Here is a 21,072-nt window from a genome sequence, read left to right on the forward strand (position 1 = left end):
CTGCTGGGCGTGTTGGTGCTGTGCCACACCCAGGCGCCCGCCCCGGCCATCCAGCTCCGCCTGGCGGGAGACAAGAGGAAGCACTACGAGGGCAGGGTGGAGGTGTACTACAACGGCGAGTGGGGGACGGTCTGCGACGATGACTTCTCCATCTACGCAGCCCGGGTGGCGTGCAGGGAGCTGGGCTATCTGGACGCAGAGGCCTGGTCGCCCTCCTCCAAGTACGGCAGAGGAGAAGGTGAGGCAGATCTACTGGACTGTTGTAACTAGTAGAAGGACACTTTTTCAAAAGAATAACTAAAAACAAGCAACCGCACAAAAGATGAGGTATCAGGCGTGAGAAGGATTTAAAGTATGAAAAAAAACTTTGTGGCACGGCTACATATGGAAAAAATGGCAACATGTTTCGACCAGCTGGTCTTCGTCAGGGCATAAAGTTGCTATGGATCAGTCAACCAACCAATCAACAAATCAATCAATCAATCAATCAATCAATCAATCACTCAATCACTCAATCACTCAATTAATCAATCAACCAATCAACCAATCAATCAAATATGCAAATCTCAAACATGACAATGGAGCAACTAGATAAGTATACCTTTGTATACTTAGGTGCAAACTGCACTCACTTGAGCGCCTACAGTAGTTGAATTCTGCTAAAAACAAACACTTTAAGGCCTATCAGAGAGGGATAGCCTCCACTAAAGAGGGATACCGCATGAATAGAAACAGAACAACTGGTCCGAGAAGTAACTCAAGAGTAACCAAGTAGCTCAAGTAAAATACTTGTGTTACTGGAACGAAAAATAAATTATTTGTTATTTAATACTTAAATTAGACCCTCCCCCCATTTCCCCCATGGCACATGTAATGTACAGGACCAAGAAATACCATTGAAAACCAACTACAGTAAAAGGCTAATAATGGTTATAGGTGAAATAAATATTAAAAAGTAAAAGTACTGTCATTAGAAATTACTCAAAAAAGTCAAATGAAATACCTACTCAACTACAGTTACCTGTACATGAGTAAATATAATCAGTTACCTTCCTCCATCTCTGCAGAGTATAAAACCTACACTACATTTCAACACTGTCTATCCATCAGGTTCATAAAGAAAGTCGTCTGGGAAATGAATTCTACACACCATCAAAACGGGCCACAGTAGTTTCTCAGCTGCGCACTTTCATACGTTCCATGGAAATCCCAGCACTTATGTGCAAATTTCCGCTGTCTGCTTCTATAAGTCCTCCTTCAATCGTGTTTTACTCATTAAAGTGGAACCAATACACTCAAGTCAAACCCACGTGAGGAGCGAGCTTGGAGCCTGTAAAAGCCAGACACAGACAACCTTCCATTTTGCAGTTTTATATTCATATTATACACGTATAATTAGTAACATCAGTGAAACGTGTTCTCCGACCCAATAAATCTGACGCTTGCTGGTAAAAAAAAGTGTATGGAACTCTGTGTGGTCTCAGTAACACTAGATGAAAGCTATCATTAACCGGCGGCCACGTAAAGTAAGCGGTATACTTGCTTTTAACTACGCGTACGCTTACAAAAGATGGCTACCAGGCGTCTACTGCGTTCCTTTGGAGCACTGGCTGTGGTTGGCTGTGCAGGTCCTTAGAAATGAACGCATAAATGTTACACAACATTTACTTGGTAGAGAAGAGGATATGTTCCTAAAATCTCCAAATCCCAAGCTCCTAGAGATGGATGGATGGATGGATATGAACTTTATTAATCTCTGAGGGAAAATTCCTTTGTTGCTGCAATACACACACTACACACAACAGGACAGCACGATAATTCACAAAAGGCACAATATGTAAACAAGATGTATAACATATATACTGTACAGCATGCAGGATGCAATATATACGTCTTTGCATATTCGTCTATATACGTTATATGTATTTTGTCTTTTGAATAGTGTCTTGTAAGCCCATATGGGCTGGGCTTTTTGAAGCATGACACTTTATTAAAATATATCAATCAATCAAATATATAGAAAATGTTTACAATAGTAACTAGTAATAACCAACTAAGAGTATTCCTACAACATTCCAACTTCAGAAGCCTGACACAATATTCCCAACTTGGAAAGAACATCAGCTTTGATGCTTTCAGCTGGGTGTCACTGCGTACTGCGGCTGTGGGAGTGATAAAGTGCTGACCTGAAGTCACATGGTAGTTATATCTTTTGATCCGGCCCTGTAGTGACGGGTGGGGCTCACTCTGCTCTCTTCAGATCCCCCAGCTGGAGCGCAGATGAGCCAGCTCGCTGATTACAGATTAATGATCCGGTCCTTTGTAAAACATCTTACAGTACAGATCAAATATCAACCCAATGCAGACCTTCCTCTCCTTTTCCAAGATTCAAATCTGATAAAACAGTCATGTGCTTTATGAAATGTTAAACTTGATCTTGAGAAGTTGTTTTATGAGTTTTCTCATTTCAATTGCAGTGTTGTTAGGATGTGGTATATGGCTCAGCTTCTTGGTGTCCACATACAGTAATGTTTGCAATACCCACAATGCAAAGGGATGTGTTCAAATGAGGCCACAGGCATGTAGTACAGTACATACAGTATATGAACTGTTATTCTCTGTAGGTAAAAGTGTTAGTGTAGAGACTAAATTGTGCATAAAACGGTGATAAAAACTGATATTCAGTACACATTGTACTAACTTAATTTTAAATACCACAGTATTCTTGCTAGCTTATTGATGTACGCAATGGTTAAAGCAGTGATTTACAGTGTGAGAATAAAAGTGTTACCTGGAAGTAATCTCCAAAAATGATTTGCTAGATGGATGAATAAGCGCAGCACTCATTTATTCATCCAAACCTTCATCTGTTCGGTAATTTTTGTTATTTTCCATCCATTTATTCAACCAGTCAGTTTCATCTCCCAGTTATGGTCTCATAAGAGTCGTCTGTGTCTATTCACATTCCAGGTCGAATCTGGCTGGACAATGTCCATTGTAGTGGGACAGAGAAGAGTCTGGCTCAGTGCGAGTCGAACGGCTTCGGAGTGTCAGATTGTAAACACACGGAGGACGTCGGGGTGGTCTGCAGCCAGAAGCGCATTCCGGGGTTCAGGTTCACCAGCGCCCTGACCAACAACGTGGAGGTACGCACCAAGGTTCAGATACATGTACATAATCAAGCCACATTTGAACACGCTCACACACACGTACACACACACACACACACACACATACCATCCCACACACATCAACCTACCCACATCTACTGTAAATACACTCTCTCTCACTCACTCACACACATACACACACACACACACACACACACAATTTATATACATTGCACTGTATACAGTATAAACACCCAAGAAGTGCACACACACACACACACACACACACACACATAGACGTTATCTTGTTCCTTTGCTTGTGGTTTTGGAATGCCTAAGCTCAACTATTGTCCGATTTGGAGAAAAGGCTGCGAAAATGTTGAGCTGGAAGTTGACATCTGTTATCACCATAACAACAAACACTTTCCCCAAACTTTTGGAGGCCAGGGGTGCAGCACTCAAGGAGGGGGATTCTGAGACACGCTGGAACGATATCACGTTTGTGATAGTTATTTTAGACTGGTATAGTCCAAAGATTTACCAAGATACGTTCAAAAGGTTGAGTCTGGTTTATTGAATGAAATCATTACGAGCGCAAGGACTTCCTGACAAACGCAGCAAAGGTGGTTCAGTCAGAGAAGTGAAGTCAGTCACTTCTGGCTGTGGCTTATGTACAGTCCAAACAAAGGTACAGTGTTTCCAGGATGTGATTGGCTACTGCATTGTACATGAATGGCAGGCGTGGCCAAGAGTAAAAACATGTGACATGAGAAAACAAAGAAAACAGAGGTCTGAATCAGGACGAGGAAGGACAAGGTGTGGCCTTTCTGACTTGGACAAAAGAGCGAGGCAGAGCTATGCAGAGTGTGTTTACAATTACAAAAGGGGGGATGAGTTGGTGTTTTACATTAGACTGAAACTGGGGTTTGCAAGGGACTTGGGGGGAGGTGATAAATTACAAAGACAAAGGCTAAGGTGTTTGGATGTAAATTCCTGGACAATCCCTCATTTGTGCCTGAACAGGCACACAAAAATAAAATCCAAACACAGTGTAAACAGTCAGCTATGCTATACATGTGGAAAGGAAATAATCTCTCCACTAGGTGGAGAAAAAAAAAAAAAATCTCTTTTTTTTTTTTTTTTTAATTATTTTCTCTCAACGTGCAAAATCACACACCAAAACCCCTTGCTTCAGAAATTTGACAGGAAACAAGATAAAAAAGATGACATGATTATATACTATTTATAGTCTAAGAGTGGACAACCATTCACCAAAAAACTTGATTTTACAAGGCAAAAAAGATAAAATGGTTACCAGTGTAAGAGGGGCAAAAAACCTCTTGGTCAATTTAGAGGAAAAACCCAAACTTATTTATCAACTCATGTTTCAACAATTGCAACTCTTGTAAACAAATATGATATTTTCCAGATTATTTCAAAGTTCATTCATTCTTGTGAGGAGGTGACCGGCAAGGTCAGTCTCCGATTTCTCATCAGAGGAGAGGAGAGTGGGCGGTGACTGTCAAGGTCACTCTTGTTCACAGTGTATCCCAACAGTCATTTAGGTGACACTTCTCTTTTGGGCAATAGAATGTCATTGGGGAATGCAAGGCGTCTTCTCTTCTAGATCGCAACTTCAATGTCGCGTTGCTTGAATCAGTTATGTTCAATGTTAGTGTGTGCAGGTGTGTGTGCGTGTGTGCATCTTGTGAGGAGGTGACCAGCAAGGTCATTTTTCCTCCGATTCCTCGTCAGAGGAGAGGACAGTGTGATGGCCCATGGTTATGGCCTCTGAGCCCTCTGGTTCAGCTGCATTCTGATCTCCTGGTGTTTGCGATCCCCTGGTGGACCGTCCTCTGCTGCTTGGACCCGTCGGCAATGGCTTGCATGGGTCCAACGAAGTCCTCTCAGATCGCTGTCTGCGTGATGAGTAGAAACTGGTACGGCCCGAGCCACCTCGGCGAGTTCCAGCTCCTTCGTCTGTGGTCGTGGACCAGGACCCAATCCCCAGGAGAGATGTGATGCAGGAACCCCTCCTTAGCCTCAGGAAATGGCGGTCCTCACTCTGTTGGAGACATCTGTTAACATCTTCCGCCACCCCTGTTTTTGAAACATGATCTGGCCCGTGGGCTAGTTTGAAAGCATAATGAAAACATGAACGAGGTAGTACAGGTTTGTCATTAGGCCCTAGATACAGGTTAGTTTGGTGGTGGAAATGTGCACTTAGTCCTTCATTTCTTTTCTCCGCAGGTGGAGCAGATGCTTGTAGGTCAGAAATGTAGGCTCTTGAACTGAACCCGGTCCATCCCTGTACTGCTCCACGTAGGGCCGGCCCGGGTCGTGCTGCTGGAGGGCTCACCCGCTCCCCCAGTACAGGCTGATGAAGTGCTCCGTCTGTGGATCCACAGATGAGAGAGACAAACAGAGACAAAACAGAAGAGCAAAAGAGAGTCCTCTGGTCTGGTCTCCCTGTTCCCTTCTTTGGTCAGGAACGGTTATTCAACAGTCTGTAGGAGATACTCAGAAACATGGTTAAGCGCAAGCTCCTGCTTTGGGGAAAAAATGTTGTTATTCTGTCAGGAAAACTTAAACAGGGTGACTGTTCAAGTGTCATTTAGAGCCAGTCTGCAGTAGCCTACAGTGACATCAGGGGCAGCGTTAGAATGACTTCAACACGCCCAGTCCCCAGTCATGATCAAGGCAATTGGATTTGGCTCTAGCAGTTCTCTTGCGATTTTATGAAAAGAAAATAACCATATTCTCGTCTCAACAAAACAACACCCCCTAAGGGTGAAAGCAAAAATTTCCTGAAGTCAGGATAAAAATAGAGATGGGTCAAAGAAAATGACACTAAAATGAACTGGCTTCATTTACAATTAACTAATCAAAATACTCCATCAAAGCTTCATTTGTATAGCTAAAATTTGTATATCTAAAACCTCCCTCTTCTGCATTTGAGGACAGAGTATTTGGGCACTGCTCCTGTTTCATACTTATCTGTCGCTCACAGTGAGTAGGTGACATGGCGTTGGTCTGCATCTCACGAACCCCAGATCGCCCATCTGTAGGGAAACAGGCCAGTAACCTCCGGTGTCCTGTGCCCGTCTCCTGGTTCGGCATTCACCCATAACTCCCGGAACGACAGTTGTCAACAGCAGGTTCCAAATGTCCCCAGGAAGGCATGATCCAGGCTCCTCAAAGACCTGCCGCCCAGGGTCCATAGCACCTGAAAATTAAGATCAGTCAGGAATCTCTTTGTTCTCCCTCTGGCTCAAGGCGGATCACCGGGAGTTGTTTTCCGGCGTCTCCTAGGCAACCAGTTAACTAGCCTACTGGGAATCTAGCAGAATTTTAACAGTCTAAAAAGGGTACAAAACAATACTTTACCTGGATCCATGGCGCGCATAACAAACAATTATCAAGAGCCGAGGCTCAAACAGTGAACACATAAGACGAACAAGACGAAAACAAAGGCCCACGTTTACAAACAAAGCATGCTCGGCTACACTAGCAACTTTGGTCCAGGCTAAACCTGACGTCTAGATCCTACCAAAATTACTGTACAGCCACTTGGTCAGAGGTAACGCTCGTTATGTTTACCAAGTCACCCGGGAACAAAGGGGAAAACGTTTCTCCAAGAAACGCGGATTGCAAAAACGCTCAATCACTCCCGTAGCTACCATCTCGTTGGTAATCGTTCTTCAACGAACATCAACAATCACTTCGAAGCTAGTCGGCAATCGTGCTAACACGAACATCAACAACGGGGCTTAAGCTAGTTGGTATCGTTCTTGAAACGAAACATCAACAATGAGGCTTAAGCTAGTTGGTATCGTTCTGGAAACGAAACATCAACCATGCTCGCCCTACCCTCGGTAGGACTAAATACCCACGCTGGGGTTCCTGTTTTCACCAATCCAGACCAACACAACTGAACCAAATCAAGGCAAATACAACTCAGAACCACAAGAGGGTTCGTTTAAACGTACCTGTGCGCTTCAAGAATCCAGTGGAAGAACTGAGGAAATAATCTCACCTTGCGCTCTGGCGCAAGAGAGAAAATTGATTTTCCAACGCCCACTATGGACCGACACGTCTGCCGATCAGTCCTTTCCACTGGAATCCCGAAGCAAACGCAGGCAGTGCTCCCATTCCCGTTCGCCAAACTGTGATAGTTATTTTAGACTGGTATAGTCCAAAGATTTACCAAGATACGTTCAAAAGGTTGAGTCTGGTTTATTGAATGAAATCATTACGAGCGCAAGGACTTCCTGACAAACGCAGCAAAGGTGGTTCAGTCAGAGAAGTGAAGTCAGTCACTTCTGGCTGTGGCTTATGTACAGTCCAAACAAAGGTACAGTGTTTCCAGGATGTGATTGGCTACTGCATTGTACATGAATGGCAGGCGTGGCCAAGAGTAAAAACATGTGACATGAGAAAACAAAGAAAACAGAGGTCTGAATCAGGACGAGGAAGGACAAGGTGTGGCCTTTCTGACTTGGACAAAAGAGCGAGGCAGAGCTATGCAGAGTGTGTTTACAATTACAAAAGGGGGGAAGAGTTGGTGTTTTACATTAGACTGAAACTGGGGTTTGCAAGGGACTTGGGGGGAGGTGATAAATTACAAAGACAAAGGCTAAGGTGTTTGGATGTAAATTCCTGGACACGTTACATCCAGACACTCGGGGGAGTAACCGTGGCTTTCCTCAGCCCGCTGGGTTTCTGCTCTCTAGCTTCCTGTAATGATGAAACCAACCAGAGCCTTTCACGACCTCATATCCCTTCTTCAGGCTTAAGCCTAACCTAAAGTCTAACCCTAACCCCGACCGTACAAGAACGTCCGTCTGTACACTGTGTTCTAATTCTCTTTAGACGAGAGAAATGAGAAACCAAGTATTTATAGCACAGTGAGACAGATGCTGGATTGGAGTGAATAGGCCTAACCAAGGAAGGATTTAATACTTCCATATAGTGCTCATATTAGCCTATGGAAACATATATAATACAGTGGTCAGCTATGACGAGCAAAACTCAGACTAATGACATTACCACACTGGGTCTGTCCACAGCTCACTTTCTGGTGTCTGGGATGCTGACAATGTGACTCAGACTCACTCACGCATTCCTGTACGTGCACGCACACACACACACACACACACACACACACACACACACACACACACACACACACACACACACACACACACACACACACACACACACACACACACACACACACACACACACACACACACACACTCATTCAGTCCGAGACCTTGCTGACTGGGTCGGAGATGACGACATGTTGACAGGGGCATATTCCCAACCACACTCTCTCTCTCTCTCTCTCTCTCTCTCACACACACACACACACGCAGGGGGGTACCATTCTGGAACGTTGATGAGATCACGTCCGTGCTGCTGAATGGAATGTCTGTTTGGGTATGTAGACATGAGGAGAGGGAGGATGAGGTGGAGGAAATTCCTCCTGAGCCTGGGTGCCACAAAGAACAAGGAGAAGTCTGGCTAGGACCACCTGACTAGGACCACCTGACTAGGAACAACCTGACTAGGAACAACCTGACTAGAAGCAGCCTGACTAGGAACAACCTGACTAGTACCACCTGACTAGGAACAACCTGACTAGGAACAACCTGACTAGGACCAACCTGACTAGGAACAACCTGACTAGGAACAACCTGACTAGGAACAGCCTGACTAGGACCAACTGACTAGGAACAACCTGACTAGTACCACCTGACTAGGAACAACCTGACTAGTGTTGAATATTGTTGATTTTCAGAGAAATGCCTTTTAATATGATCCTGTTAGCTATTTCCTAATTATGATGATTGACCTCTGAGTATGGCTGTCGTTTTGAGTTTTCGGTAAGAAGTGCCCCTCTTCCATAGACTTATGAGATAAAGACATCTTATGATTGGTACACTCTGGGCAAACACCATTGTTGTGGTTAGAGATAAAGGCCTGGGCGCCGAAGCAAGGCCACAGAAGAGACCAGAGAAACAGTCTTATCGGAGAAGAGACGAGGGAGGGGGGACACTCAAACCACATAAGAACGTTGCAACGAGACCAATGCTTTGATTTGGGTTCAGACAGCATACAGAGAGGTCAACTGTCCATTAGGCATGCCATTGTCTTTTGTATGTAAAACCTTCTGGAATAAATCGCTTTTGCTGAGGCTCAAATCCCGTGTTGGAGAGATTCATTTGAACACCTGAGAAAGGAGTCACTGGACTGTGTGGTATATTAGAGATTGGGGGTCCGTCTTTTATCGGAAACAGAAAAACACAACGCAGAGCTAATCAAGGACAATAATAAGAGACGAAGAGATTCATCAATTGGTGCCGTGACCCGGATCGGACATCCAGAACCTGGACGAGCCCAAAAGACCGGTCGAGCAGAAACAGCCGCAGCTGTGAAAGCAGGGGACGCCTTGACCAGCAGCTGTGACCTGATCCGCCTCAGAGACCAAAAACTACAACCGGTGAGTGGGTTGGATGTCCCGATCCTAAAGAACCAATCAGTAAAGCTAAGAATGCCACACATAATCTCTCAACACGTAAAACATACCAGTGCTGAATGTGAAAATATATGTCTATATGTAGCTACATGTCTGATGTTTGTACATCCTAGAGTACCTGCCACGGTGCTTGCATGTGTTTTGTAATGTGAAGTAGACCACTTCCCTATGTGTATGTGACCTTTAAGGACAGCCTGTGGCAGACAGGGAATTGCCTTAAAGTAGACCAGCAGGATATTTGTACATCCTGGGGTGCCTATCGCATGAAATACTGTGTACAGGTGTATGAGGCCCTTAAGATTTTCTTAAGGAAGACCAGCAGGATATTTGTACATCCTGGGGTGCCTATCGCATGAAATACTGTGTACAGGTGTATGAGGCCCTTAAGATTTTCTTAAGGAAGACCAGCAGGATATTTGTACATCCTGGGGTGCCTATCGCATGAAATACTGTGTACAGGTGTATGAGGCCCTTAAGATTTTCTTAAGGAAGACCAGCAGGATATTTGTACATCCTGGGGTGCCTATCGCATGAAATACTGTGTACAGGTGTATGAGGCCCTTAAGATTTTCTTAAGGAAGACCAGCAGGATATTTGTACATCCTGGGGTGCCTATCGCATGAAATACTGTGTACAGGTGTATGAGGCCCTTAAGATTTTCTTAAGGAAGACCAGCAGGGTTATCACCCTGGGGTTGCCCGTCCATGGCGAGAGATCGGTGGAGGGTATTTCACTTCTAAGGATTGCGCAGTCCTTGAGAGGGCCCCCGTGAAAGACCGGGGTGTTGGTTGGGTGTGTGATGTATGTGTATTGTCGCACATGGATTCTAGATGTACATGATATATAGTCTAGGGAAGTGTGTGATGTATGTGCATTGTCGCCCATGGATTCTAGGTGTGTATTTATTTATGCACAGTCTAGGGAAGCGGTTTGGTTAGGTCACTGTGATAAAATCATACTGTGTGAACCAAGAGCTTATCTGCTCCAGCGGGGTGCTGGAGCCGTTATTTCTCACTCCCGGCTCAGCCCTCCTTTACACAGCCACAGAGCTAAACTACAGTCAGCCAGTCGCTTGACTATCAGTGAGAGCAGAGTAGGCTTAGCGAGGAGAGTCGGAGGAGGAGATAGAACACCGTCGAAGACGGTCCGATTTATGCTTATTGCTGGGTATGAAAACTAGATGTATGTGTATGTGTGCATAGGCCTGTGCGTATATATATATAGTCTAGGGTGGCATATTTGGTTACGCGCTGGTTTAAAACCAGTATTTTGATATTCTCTTTTCGCCTCAGCAGAGTTGGCCAAACGCCCAGTAGCCTACACACGACTCAGCCCCTCCCCTACAGACAGAGGAGACTACAGTAAGGTCCGCTCACTACCATTTTACTAAAAATACTGCTCTTTCACAATGACAACACCTAAAGGTAGTCCTGAAAGATCTGAGAAGACTACGTTAGAGAAAGGGGGGACAGCCCCCCCCGATGTAACGCTAGAAGATATTTCACAGGACATAAGCCAATACGTTTGGAAACACATGAACTTGGAGAAGGCCTTTAATACTATAAGGGATAAATATGGTATCTGTGAGGGAGTATGGTCTTCAGACAACGTAAAAAGGGCGTGGGGAAAATCAACGAGGCTTGAGGAAGGCTCAAACCTACGTAATCAATGGACCATTGTGGTTATGGAACAGCTTAGTATGCATGCGGAAATTGCAGCTAGGGCAGAAAATCAGGAGCTGCGGTCCAAGCTTATGGCAAAGGAGGGTGTAGTAGCTGAGTTGACAGCTAGGTTGGATGAAGCCCATAAAAACTTCATACAGGTTACCAGCCCGAGTCGGGAGCAAGGTCGGAAACTTGAGACGCTGGCTTTTCCCCAGTCACGTAAGTCAGCAGGGGCGAACGAGATAGAGGAAGAAGAGAACTTAGGAGAGGCGATGTGTCTCAGGTCCGCAATAGGGCCACGGTCTGACACAAACTATAGCCAAGGAAGGGCCGCCCCCGAGCGGGAGGTGGACCCGGGTGAGCAGGCAGATCCAGGCGCTAGTGACGAGGGAGAGGAAGCCCCTCCCCCTTTGCCTGTGTCCCGAGACAGAGGGAGAACTCGGCTTACTAGACAGACGCTAGAGCGCATGTGTAAGAAGCCATCACAGGCTGCTTCTAACTTGCGCCCCCTGAGGATGGGAGGTGACACTACTAGCACACGGGGGATACACTCGTATGTCCCCGCTAAACCACAATACTTAGAGCGTTGGTCAGCTATGATTAAACACCCACGTGAGGTGGGTATGGTGACATGGGACGAGATAGACCGTTTGAGAGGGTTTTATCAGTTACACCCATATGATGCAGTAGCCATGATGTGTCCTAGTCTGTCAATAATGGAGCGTGATGTGTTGAGAGCCAGAGTCGACGCAAACCTAGGGTCCCGGGGCGACAACGTCAGGGCCGCGTGGGACGCAATTAGAACATGGATAAGAGAGGAAGCAACAGTCGACATCGACTGGTCTAAAGTTAGCCGCTGCCAGCAAAAGGCTTCAGAGGCGTTTGCCGATTTCGAACTCAGATGGAGACAGGTGTTCCTGCGACACAGTGGGTTGCCTGATGTGGACGATGGCAACATAGCAAATAGCAGTCACCCACAGATTAGTGACACGCTTGTTAAAGCCATAACAGACAGGTTAGGAGACGCTTTGGTAATCAGTTTACCAGACTTTAAAACAACGGCCTATGGGGAGCTAGTGGAGCACCTGACAGCCCTGGACAAAAATATGGGGGTACGAACCCGGTCTATGGCCGCAACTAAGCAGCCAGGGGAGCCAAACATAGAGAGAAAGGTTAAGAGAGTGGAGTCAAGGCCCAAGGGGGGTTTTAACAGAAGCAGAGACCGTTGTAATTACTGTGGGGCCAGGGGTCACTGGGCTGTAGAATGCCACAAGAAACAGAGGGCAGAGGGATGGACTCCGCAATCAGCGGCTCAACCTGCATACGCGGGTGGTCGTGACCCTCCTGCCTATACTCCGACACAGGCTCCGGTCAGGACCCAACAGAGGTCTCAACCCCCACGTGTGAATGACTGGCTGAGCCAGATTCCTACGCTCTCAGCGGAGGACAAAAAAGCACTGGTGGAGGCCTGTACCCCTCCCCCTCCCTCTCTGACGGCCGTGACACCACGCACGGCCCCCTCCTCTCTGCCCTCCTCTCAGCCCTCACCTCTCCCTTCCTCCCAGCCTCCCCATTTTTAGTTGAGCCGTCGCTCCGCGCCCTTGAGGCGGCCCTGATACAGACTGATGGCGGCCTGTATATCAGGGGGTCCTTGAATGGGAGGAGACACCTTGACTTCCTCCTTGATACGGGGGCGGCGGCCACTGTCGTTCCTCCTCAGTGCCTATCAGGAACTGACATTAAACTAACTAAACAGGAAGTGTGCATGCATGGGGCAGGGGGAGAGCCGATATGGGTAAAGAAAACAAGGCCATTCCGGCTGGAATTGGGACCTGTATCTCTCACCACTTCTCTTTGGGTGGGGGATGTAAATGAAGCCCTATTGGGGCTTGATGTGCTGACACAAATTAATTCATCCCTTCAGTTTCAACAAGGGAAAGTCAGATGGAATCTAAACCAGGTAACAAAACCTGATGTAGCAAATTTGCCAATCTGGGCAAAAGACAAAAATGAGTAAGTGGATGATATTCTCTTGGCCAGTGCGACTGAGTCAGAGCACGAACAAGACCTCAAGGTCCTGTTGACACATCTTTATGAGCAGGGCCACAAGGCCAGTCTAGGAAAGCTCAGATTATGCAGGAACAGGTCATTTATTTAGGGCAGAGAATATCACAAAGCAGAACAGACAGCTCGTGACAGAGATACCATACTAGCCCATTTGTCCTCAGCTCAATCTGCACCCCCGTATCAGATTGATACTGTCACTGACCACAAGGTGATGCAGTTAGAGACTGAGAGGGGGGAGGTGTGGACTTGGATGGAGAATGGGGCAGATATGAACTCAGACGAGTGTGGCGACAAGGTCAGAAATTGGTTGCACCACAACGGTTGCTCCCTTATCTGGCAACACAGATTCACTTCACTGTTCTTATCATCCTCAGAGCAGTGGACTCAGACTGAAAGGATGAATCGTACATCTCACTAGCGACACTTTGATGATGTACTGCGAGGAGTTGAGCAAGGCTGTGGCCAAGGCTCACAAACAGGTACTGGCAGCCTGGAGCGAAATCCCCGAGGGGGGACATGCTCTTATCCCAGGCCAGTATGTCATGATAAAGAAGTTTCAGGGGGAGACTTTAGAGGCAGAGTGGGATGGACCTTATCAGGTTGTGCTCATCACCCACGCAGCAGTAAAGGTAAAAGGGAAACCCAACTGGGTTCATGCCAGCCAATGCAAGGTGGTTGCACCACCAGACACAGAGTAGACTGAGTACACCTCAAAGCGAACACACCCTTGTAGTACTGCATCAGATAAATTGAAGAGCCTAACCACTCCACACTTAAAAACATCGGGTAGAATAGCGTTCAGGCTTAGCACCCCAAAACTAGGGACAGTCGTGGCAGCTGTTGTTCGAGCAGAGTCCTTGAGCTAAAGAACCATACGTCTAGTGATGGGGGCCGACTCGGGATGAAGACGACAACTTAGAGAATTACGACGTAATGCTCTATACCTGTGCCCACTGCTCGGATGACTGTAGCGCTGCTAAAGGGACAGGAGAATGGGTGTTAAGACCGCAGGCAGGCTTAGAACGGACCTTCTCGGAGGGTCACAGTCTGGAGTGGAAAGGGGGGTTTTTCTAGAGATAAGTAATGCTAAAATTAAGAATTTTGTGAAACCATAATCTCTAGGTCTGGTCTGAATGAGAGAGTGAGTGAGAGATATATGCTGTTACAAACTGGGTTTTGGAATACATGATACTGCCGTTTCTTGTGTTTTCCTGTGTTCACAGGTGGAGTTGGAGAGGGGCTAACTGGGGACAAGCAGACCGCGGGTGCTGGAGCGGGCGGAGCCACAGTCACGTGGACACTGGAACTTCCACACCACACCCCATATATCATAACCGTTTCCTCCTACATTTATAGCTTGCTGGTCGGGGACAGGACGTCAATGCCAGCAGTTGTGAAGTGTGGGTTGTTGTTACACTGTGAATAAAACTCCAGGTTGCACTTGAGATATACTCATTAAAACGGAGACAGGGGTATTGAGACGTGTATTTTGTTAAAAAGGTTATTTATTTCTGGGTCGGGGCCACTCAGATCTGGAGTAATTTTCCTTTCACAGCAGAGATACACACAGCAATTAAAGATCATCTCTCAGGGAGAGGACACTTTGATTTCGAACTAACAGACTAGGTTTCAGGCTATAATGAAGGGTTTGTGTTTTATCATCCTGTGGCTCTCAGTGGTGGGACTCACACAGTCAGCCGTGGAGAACCTGGCTTTGAAGTGGGCTTATGAGGTAGCTACGTCAGTGAGGAATGTTTCATCATGTTTTGTGTGTATGCAGATCCCAGACTCCCAAGCGAGTGGGGTGCCTCAGATGGCACACCCCTTTAACTTTACCCTAATGCGACGATACATCCACCGTCTCAGGCTATTGAGATGCAGAGCTGGAGAGAGGTCTTGCTCAGGTGATGGTATGGGATTCCTCTGTTGAGAGTTTTCCAGAAGACGAGGAGTTAGGACCACAAAAGTGGGCTCAGATCAGTTCACCAGTGCCGCTTCCGCAAAGGACGCAAGGTTATTTCTGTCTGCAGAGAGAGGGAGGAGCCGTGGTCGTAGGGCACAGCCAGTGTCTGCATACTAGGCTCTGTACTTCTCCGAAATGTGGAAGATGGAGTTTGCGCACTTTGGAGGGCGTTTACTGGGTTTGTGGGGAGACGGCCTATTCGGTTTTACCAAGAAATTGGACGGGTTCCTGTTTCCTGGGGTTTACCTTGCCAGGGGTGGTTATTCACCGAGATTGGGAGTCAGCGTTGGCAGTACATGTTAAAGGGTGGGTCGGGGAAAGACCGATTCAACATTCAGACACCCGCCGTACTAGGAGAGAGGTTAAGGCGGGGTTTGTGGACGGCCTACTTACGCAACATGGAGTGTGGGAGGATATTTTGCTTTTCTTTGCGCCGAGTGTGGGGGTCGAACTATTAGTGACGGACATTGAGAAACTTGCAGTGGCATTCGGAACGTTGGCCAACAGAACAACCAAGGCTTTGGGTCTGATTAATGAGGAGATGTCTGGTATGCGGAAGGCAGTGATTGAGAATCGTATGGGATTGGATTTGATATTTGCACAGGCAGGGGGCTTATGTAAGAAGCTAAATCGGACATGTTGTTTCTCCATAGCAGATAATCGTATTCCGTTGCAGAATCAGATTGAACAGATCCGAGACATGACTAATTCTCTGCACATCAGCGAGGTGTCCCATTTGACAGATTTGTTTGGTTGGTTGCATAGCAATCCGCTCCTATCTTTCTTATTGCAGCTAGCGGCTCCGTTTGTTGTGGGTGTGGTAATGATAGCGACTCTTGTTTATGCATCTCGTTGTCTTCTCAGCCGGGCATGTTCTACCGCGACGTCACATTCGTCCGCCCGTAGACCAATGATGAGAGGCCCATTACCGACAGGGGTTATGTAATAATGTGTAAGGAGTATCTGTATGAATGTCAGATTCATACATGAAGTTACCTGAGAGGTAGTTCCTTTTTTTCTTTGAAAATTGTAATCCTACTAGAGGAAAACTTGTATTAAGTGTTTAATCCTTCACTGTTTATCTTAAGCACGTTTTTCTGTTCAGTTATTCTTTTTCTTTCTGCATAATGGCTGTTCAGGTTTTGGATGTCAACATTTCTCTTGATCATTATGATTCTGCGTGTTCACGTATAATCTTAGGGGGGATTGTTGAATATTGTTGATTTTCAGAGAAATGCCTTTTAATATGATCCTGTTAGCTATTTCCTAATTATGATGATTGACCTCTGAGTATGGCTGTCGTTTTGAGTTTTCGGTAAGAAGTGCCCCTCTTCCATAGACTTATGAGATAAAGACATCTTATGATTGGTACACTCTGGGCAAACACCATTGTTGTGGTTAGAGATAAAGGCCTGGGCGCCGAAGCAAGGCCACAGAAGAGACCAGAGAAACAGTCTTATCGGAGAAGAGACGAGGGAGGGGGGACACTCAAACCACATAAGAACGTTGCAACGAGACCAATGCTTTGATTTGGGTTCAGACAGCATACAGAGAGGTCAACTGTCCATTAGGCATGCCATTGTCTTTTGTATGTAAAACCTTCTGGAATAAATCGCTTTTGCTGAGGCTCAAATCCCGTGTTGGAGAGATTCATTTGAACACCTGAGAAAGGAGTCACTGGACTGTGTGGTATATTAGAGATTGGGGGTCCGTCTTTTATCGGAAACAGAAAAACACAACGCAGAGCTAATCAAGGACAATAATAAGAGACGAAGAGATTCATCACTAGGAACAACCTGACTAGGAACAACCTGACTAGAAGCAGCCTGACTAGGACCAACTGACTAGGACCAACCTGACTAGAAGCAGCCTGACTAGGAACAACCTGACTAGGAACAACTGACTAGGAACAACCTGACTAGGACCAACCTGACTAGGAACAACCTGACTAGGAACAACCTGACTAGTACCACCTTACTAGGAACAACCTGACTAGGACCAACCTGACTAGGAACAACCTGACTAGGAACAACCTGACTAGAAGCAGCCTGACTAGGACCAACTGACTAGGACCAACCTGACTAGAAGCAGCCTGACTAGGAACAACCTGACTAGGACCAACTGACTAGGAACAACCTGACTAGGAACAACTGACTAGGAACAGCCTGACTAAGAACAGCCTGACTAGGACCACCTGACTAGTACCACCTGACTAGGAACAACCTGACTAGGAACAACCTGACTAGAAGCAGCCTGACTAGGAACAACCTGACTAGGAACAACCTGACTAGGAACAGCCTGACTAGGACCAACTGACTAGGAACAACCTGACTAGGACCAACCTGACTAGGACCAACCTGACTAGGAACAGCCTGACTAGGACCACCTGACTAGGAACAACCTGACTAGGACCACCTGACTAGGAACAACCTGACTAGGAACAGCCTGACCAGAAACAACCTGACTAGAAGCAGCCTGACTAGGAGCAGCCTGACTAGAAGCAGCCTGACTAGGATCAACCTGACTAGGAACAGCCTGACCAGAAACAACCTGACTAGAAGCAGCCTGACTAGGAACAACCTGACTGGGTTTCTGGGGGTTTCATTTGAAATATAAGAAAAACAGTCAAGATTATAGCTGAATCCCAAATCGCGCACTTAGGCTGAAGTGCAGAGCACTCGCGGCCTTGTGGCCTTACATGCGCGTTCCCACCAAGTCCACAAGGGCTCAGGGTAGTCCCAAAACGGAATTGCTAGGTCTACAAGTGCGCCACTGCCGCCATTTTGCACACTTTAACCGCAGTTACCGAAAGTCCGCAATTTCGCAGACTTGGGAGCAGAAAATACCCACAGTCCACAGCGTCTCATGTGACACAGTGCTTGAGTGCATCCGAGTCATGATCCGAGTGAATCACACATAAATGATGACATTTGCCGATAACACATTTATCTTGAAATCCACATGCTGCAAACATATCCCACCCAACATACATTATATTATTATTAATTTAAAACAGACGTCAGTTTGCAGAGCCGAGCGGAACTGAGGAGTGCATCAGAGCAGCCTCTGCGTGGAGGGACGCGGCAGCCAATGAAAACGAAGTGGGAGGGGCATTGAGCTAAACTGGCTTGGGAATCGTTGGCACTCCGCTGGAAGTGCTGTCCCATTTAATTCACGGCCCTGCACCCTCTGGCCCTTCCAGCTGACGTCAATTAAGTGCTCAGGCATCAGGCCGCAAGTGCGAGGGGCCGCAAGGGTGGTTTGCGCACTCAGATTGGGATTCGGCTAATGAGTTATCAGGAAATTCTGTTGAAATTCTAGTGAATGGTTCCCAGTGCCTGTTTATATAAGGAACTCAAGCCTGGAGAACATCTCAGAGCATTCCTCTCATGAGTGAGCGATAAACTACATTCAGTAGTTTGTGAGCAGAGTGGAGAGGAAGTGTATACAGTACTTCTCAAAAGTAAGTCATAACAGCATAATTCACAATGAGTGTGATATTGATTATACAATTTGAAAGTGAAGCTTTTCGCTACCTCTGTCATTTCCCTGTTAAAAGTAAGGATATATAAAAGGATCCTGGTAGTAATTCTTGAAGAGGTGAGTTTTGAGCCTGCGGTGAAAGATGGACTCTGCTGTCCTGACATCAGTGGGCAGTTCATTCCACCACTGCGGGGCCAGGACAAGCTCTGGGTAATTTCTTCCTTATCACTTGAAATTCCTGCTTGACTTCCCAATATATCACCCCATCTGTGTCCAGATGTGTTGTCCAGAAGCCCTCAGTCGTTGGACTGTGTTTCTCAATCTGTTCCCTGACAGAAAAAAACAAGGCTTTCCCAGAGCTTTCCCAATGAGCACAAAACCATTGAAAATACGTAGAAAAGACGTTGAACGGATAAGATCAACTTTAATAATCCCCAGGGGGGAAATATGGGCGTTACAGCAGCAAGAAGAACAGAGACGGAAAAGATCAAGAATAAAAATATAGGCTACACATAATAAATAGTGCATACAATACAACGATAATAAAAGTATAAAGACGGCTCCGGCCTTCTTTTTAGCCGAGAAGCTGTCCTCGATGTCTTGAGTCATCAAAGTGACTTGATCTACGGTCGATCTCCCGCGTCGGAACCCGGCCTGCTCCTCTGGGAGCAGCGGGTCGATGATTGGTTCGACCCGGGCGTAGATGAGACGCTCAAGGTTCTTGAAGGGGATACATAACAGAGAGATGGGGCGGTAACTCTTGGGCTCTTCGCGACAACTAAGGCTCTTCTCCACATTTTGGGGATCTTGAGTTGGCGCAAGCAGGAAGAGATTAACGCTCTTAACCAGGACTTCAAGGCAGGCGCGGCATGGAGTATAAGCTCCGGGCAGATGGAAATCAGGCGCCGGAGCATTCCCTGGCTTTACATGCTGGAGGGCAGCAGCGAACTCCTCCGGTGTGAATTCGCCGGAGATGTTACCGCCGCTAGGAGTTCTGGCCTTCCAGAGAAGAAGAAGAAGAAGGGAGGAATTGAAAAGGAAAAGGAACATTCCAGCAAGCTGTTTGGCGCTCTCCTCCAGTACCCTGGCGTTGATGTTGTCAGAGCCGTGCTTCGTTGATCCAGAGCCTGGAAAGCTTCCTCCTCAACGGGCTGGTTGTGATGAATGGGCGGGTGTATGAGATGGGAGGGGTTGGCTGAGTCAAACCTGTTGAAAAGCTGAGTCAAACCTGATCGACTTTCTCCAGTTTTTTTTTTAAATCCTGCGCCGCACTTCCTTGACGCTGTTCTGCGCTAGTTTGCCGTCTAGCTTCTCTCTATAGCTGTTCTTCGCCTTCCTCAACTGCCTTTTCAGCTCCTTCTGGACTGACCTGGCCTCCTCCTGGTCCTTTGCCACAAAGGCCCTCTTCTTCTACAGGGGCAGCTGTAGCTCAGTTGGTAGAGCGGGTCGTTCAATGATCGAAGGGTCAGTGGTTCGAATCCCAGCTCCGACTATCCACATGTTAAATGAGAGTCCAGATCCGAGTTCAGAGCCAAACCTGACGGACAGGCCAAGACAACAAATACAGGCGTGCAGTTAAATAGAGCCGTTTATAATCTCACTACATATTTGTGCGATGTGTCTTGTCTGTAAAGTTTATGTTGATGATCATCAGTTTGTTCTTCTAAGACTCCAAAGAACAAAACAGGAAACAGAGATGTCTTCTGAGCTAAACTCTGAGATCGTATCAGGGCGTTTGGTTTATCCTAAGTGAATGCAATGATTCAACAAACTCATGTAATGTTTGTGTGCGCTGGGGAATGGTATGCTACACGTGGTAACAATCGCCATGGGGGTGAACGAGTTCAGTAATGCTCAGATGGAAAGAACGTGTGGATCTAATGTGCACATTCCCCCGCTTCAAACATTTTATGGGCATATGATGAATGCTTGGAGTATATAAGGATGCAAATGATTATGTAACTTTAGACTTCCTCCGAAGTGTTCTGGGCTTCATAAAGTCACGCAATAAATGTGTTAAAATTGTAGATACAATTAATAAACTGCATGAACACATCATAAGATAGATAGACAGATAGATTTATCCAGACAGGGAAGAACACACTGAGGCCAGGTCTCTTTTACAGATGTGCCCTGCTTACAAATAACATACAGAAGGCCTCCAAAGACACTTTTCAAATCAAGGAAAAGCAGGCAGATGTCAAGTAATGTAAAAGTTTAAAAGGGCTTCTTGTCTAGTAAAGT

General features: G+C 46.3%; 1 protein-coding gene across 1 annotated transcript in view; it reads left to right on the forward strand.

Annotated features, from left to right (window-relative positions):
- Positions 1-21,072, forward strand: part of LOC311329008 (lysyl oxidase homolog 2A-like) — a gene marked incomplete at both ends in the record, with an annotated part of 50,604 nt that overhangs the window by 2,689 nt on the left and 26,843 nt on the right. The window contains 2 exons of the mRNA XM_084462895.1: positions 34-238; positions 2,971-3,146. Of these exons, the coding sequence (XP_084319021.1) occupies positions 34-238; positions 2,971-3,146 (381 nt within the window). The remainder of the gene's footprint in view (positions 1-33; positions 239-2,970; positions 3,147-21,072) is intronic.

Source organism: Borostomias antarcticus, assembly GCF_949987555.1.
Source record: "Borostomias antarcticus genome assembly, contig: scaffold_79, whole genome shotgun sequence".
NCBI classification, from domain to species: Eukaryota; Metazoa; Chordata; class Actinopteri; order Stomiiformes; family Stomiidae; genus Borostomias; species Borostomias antarcticus.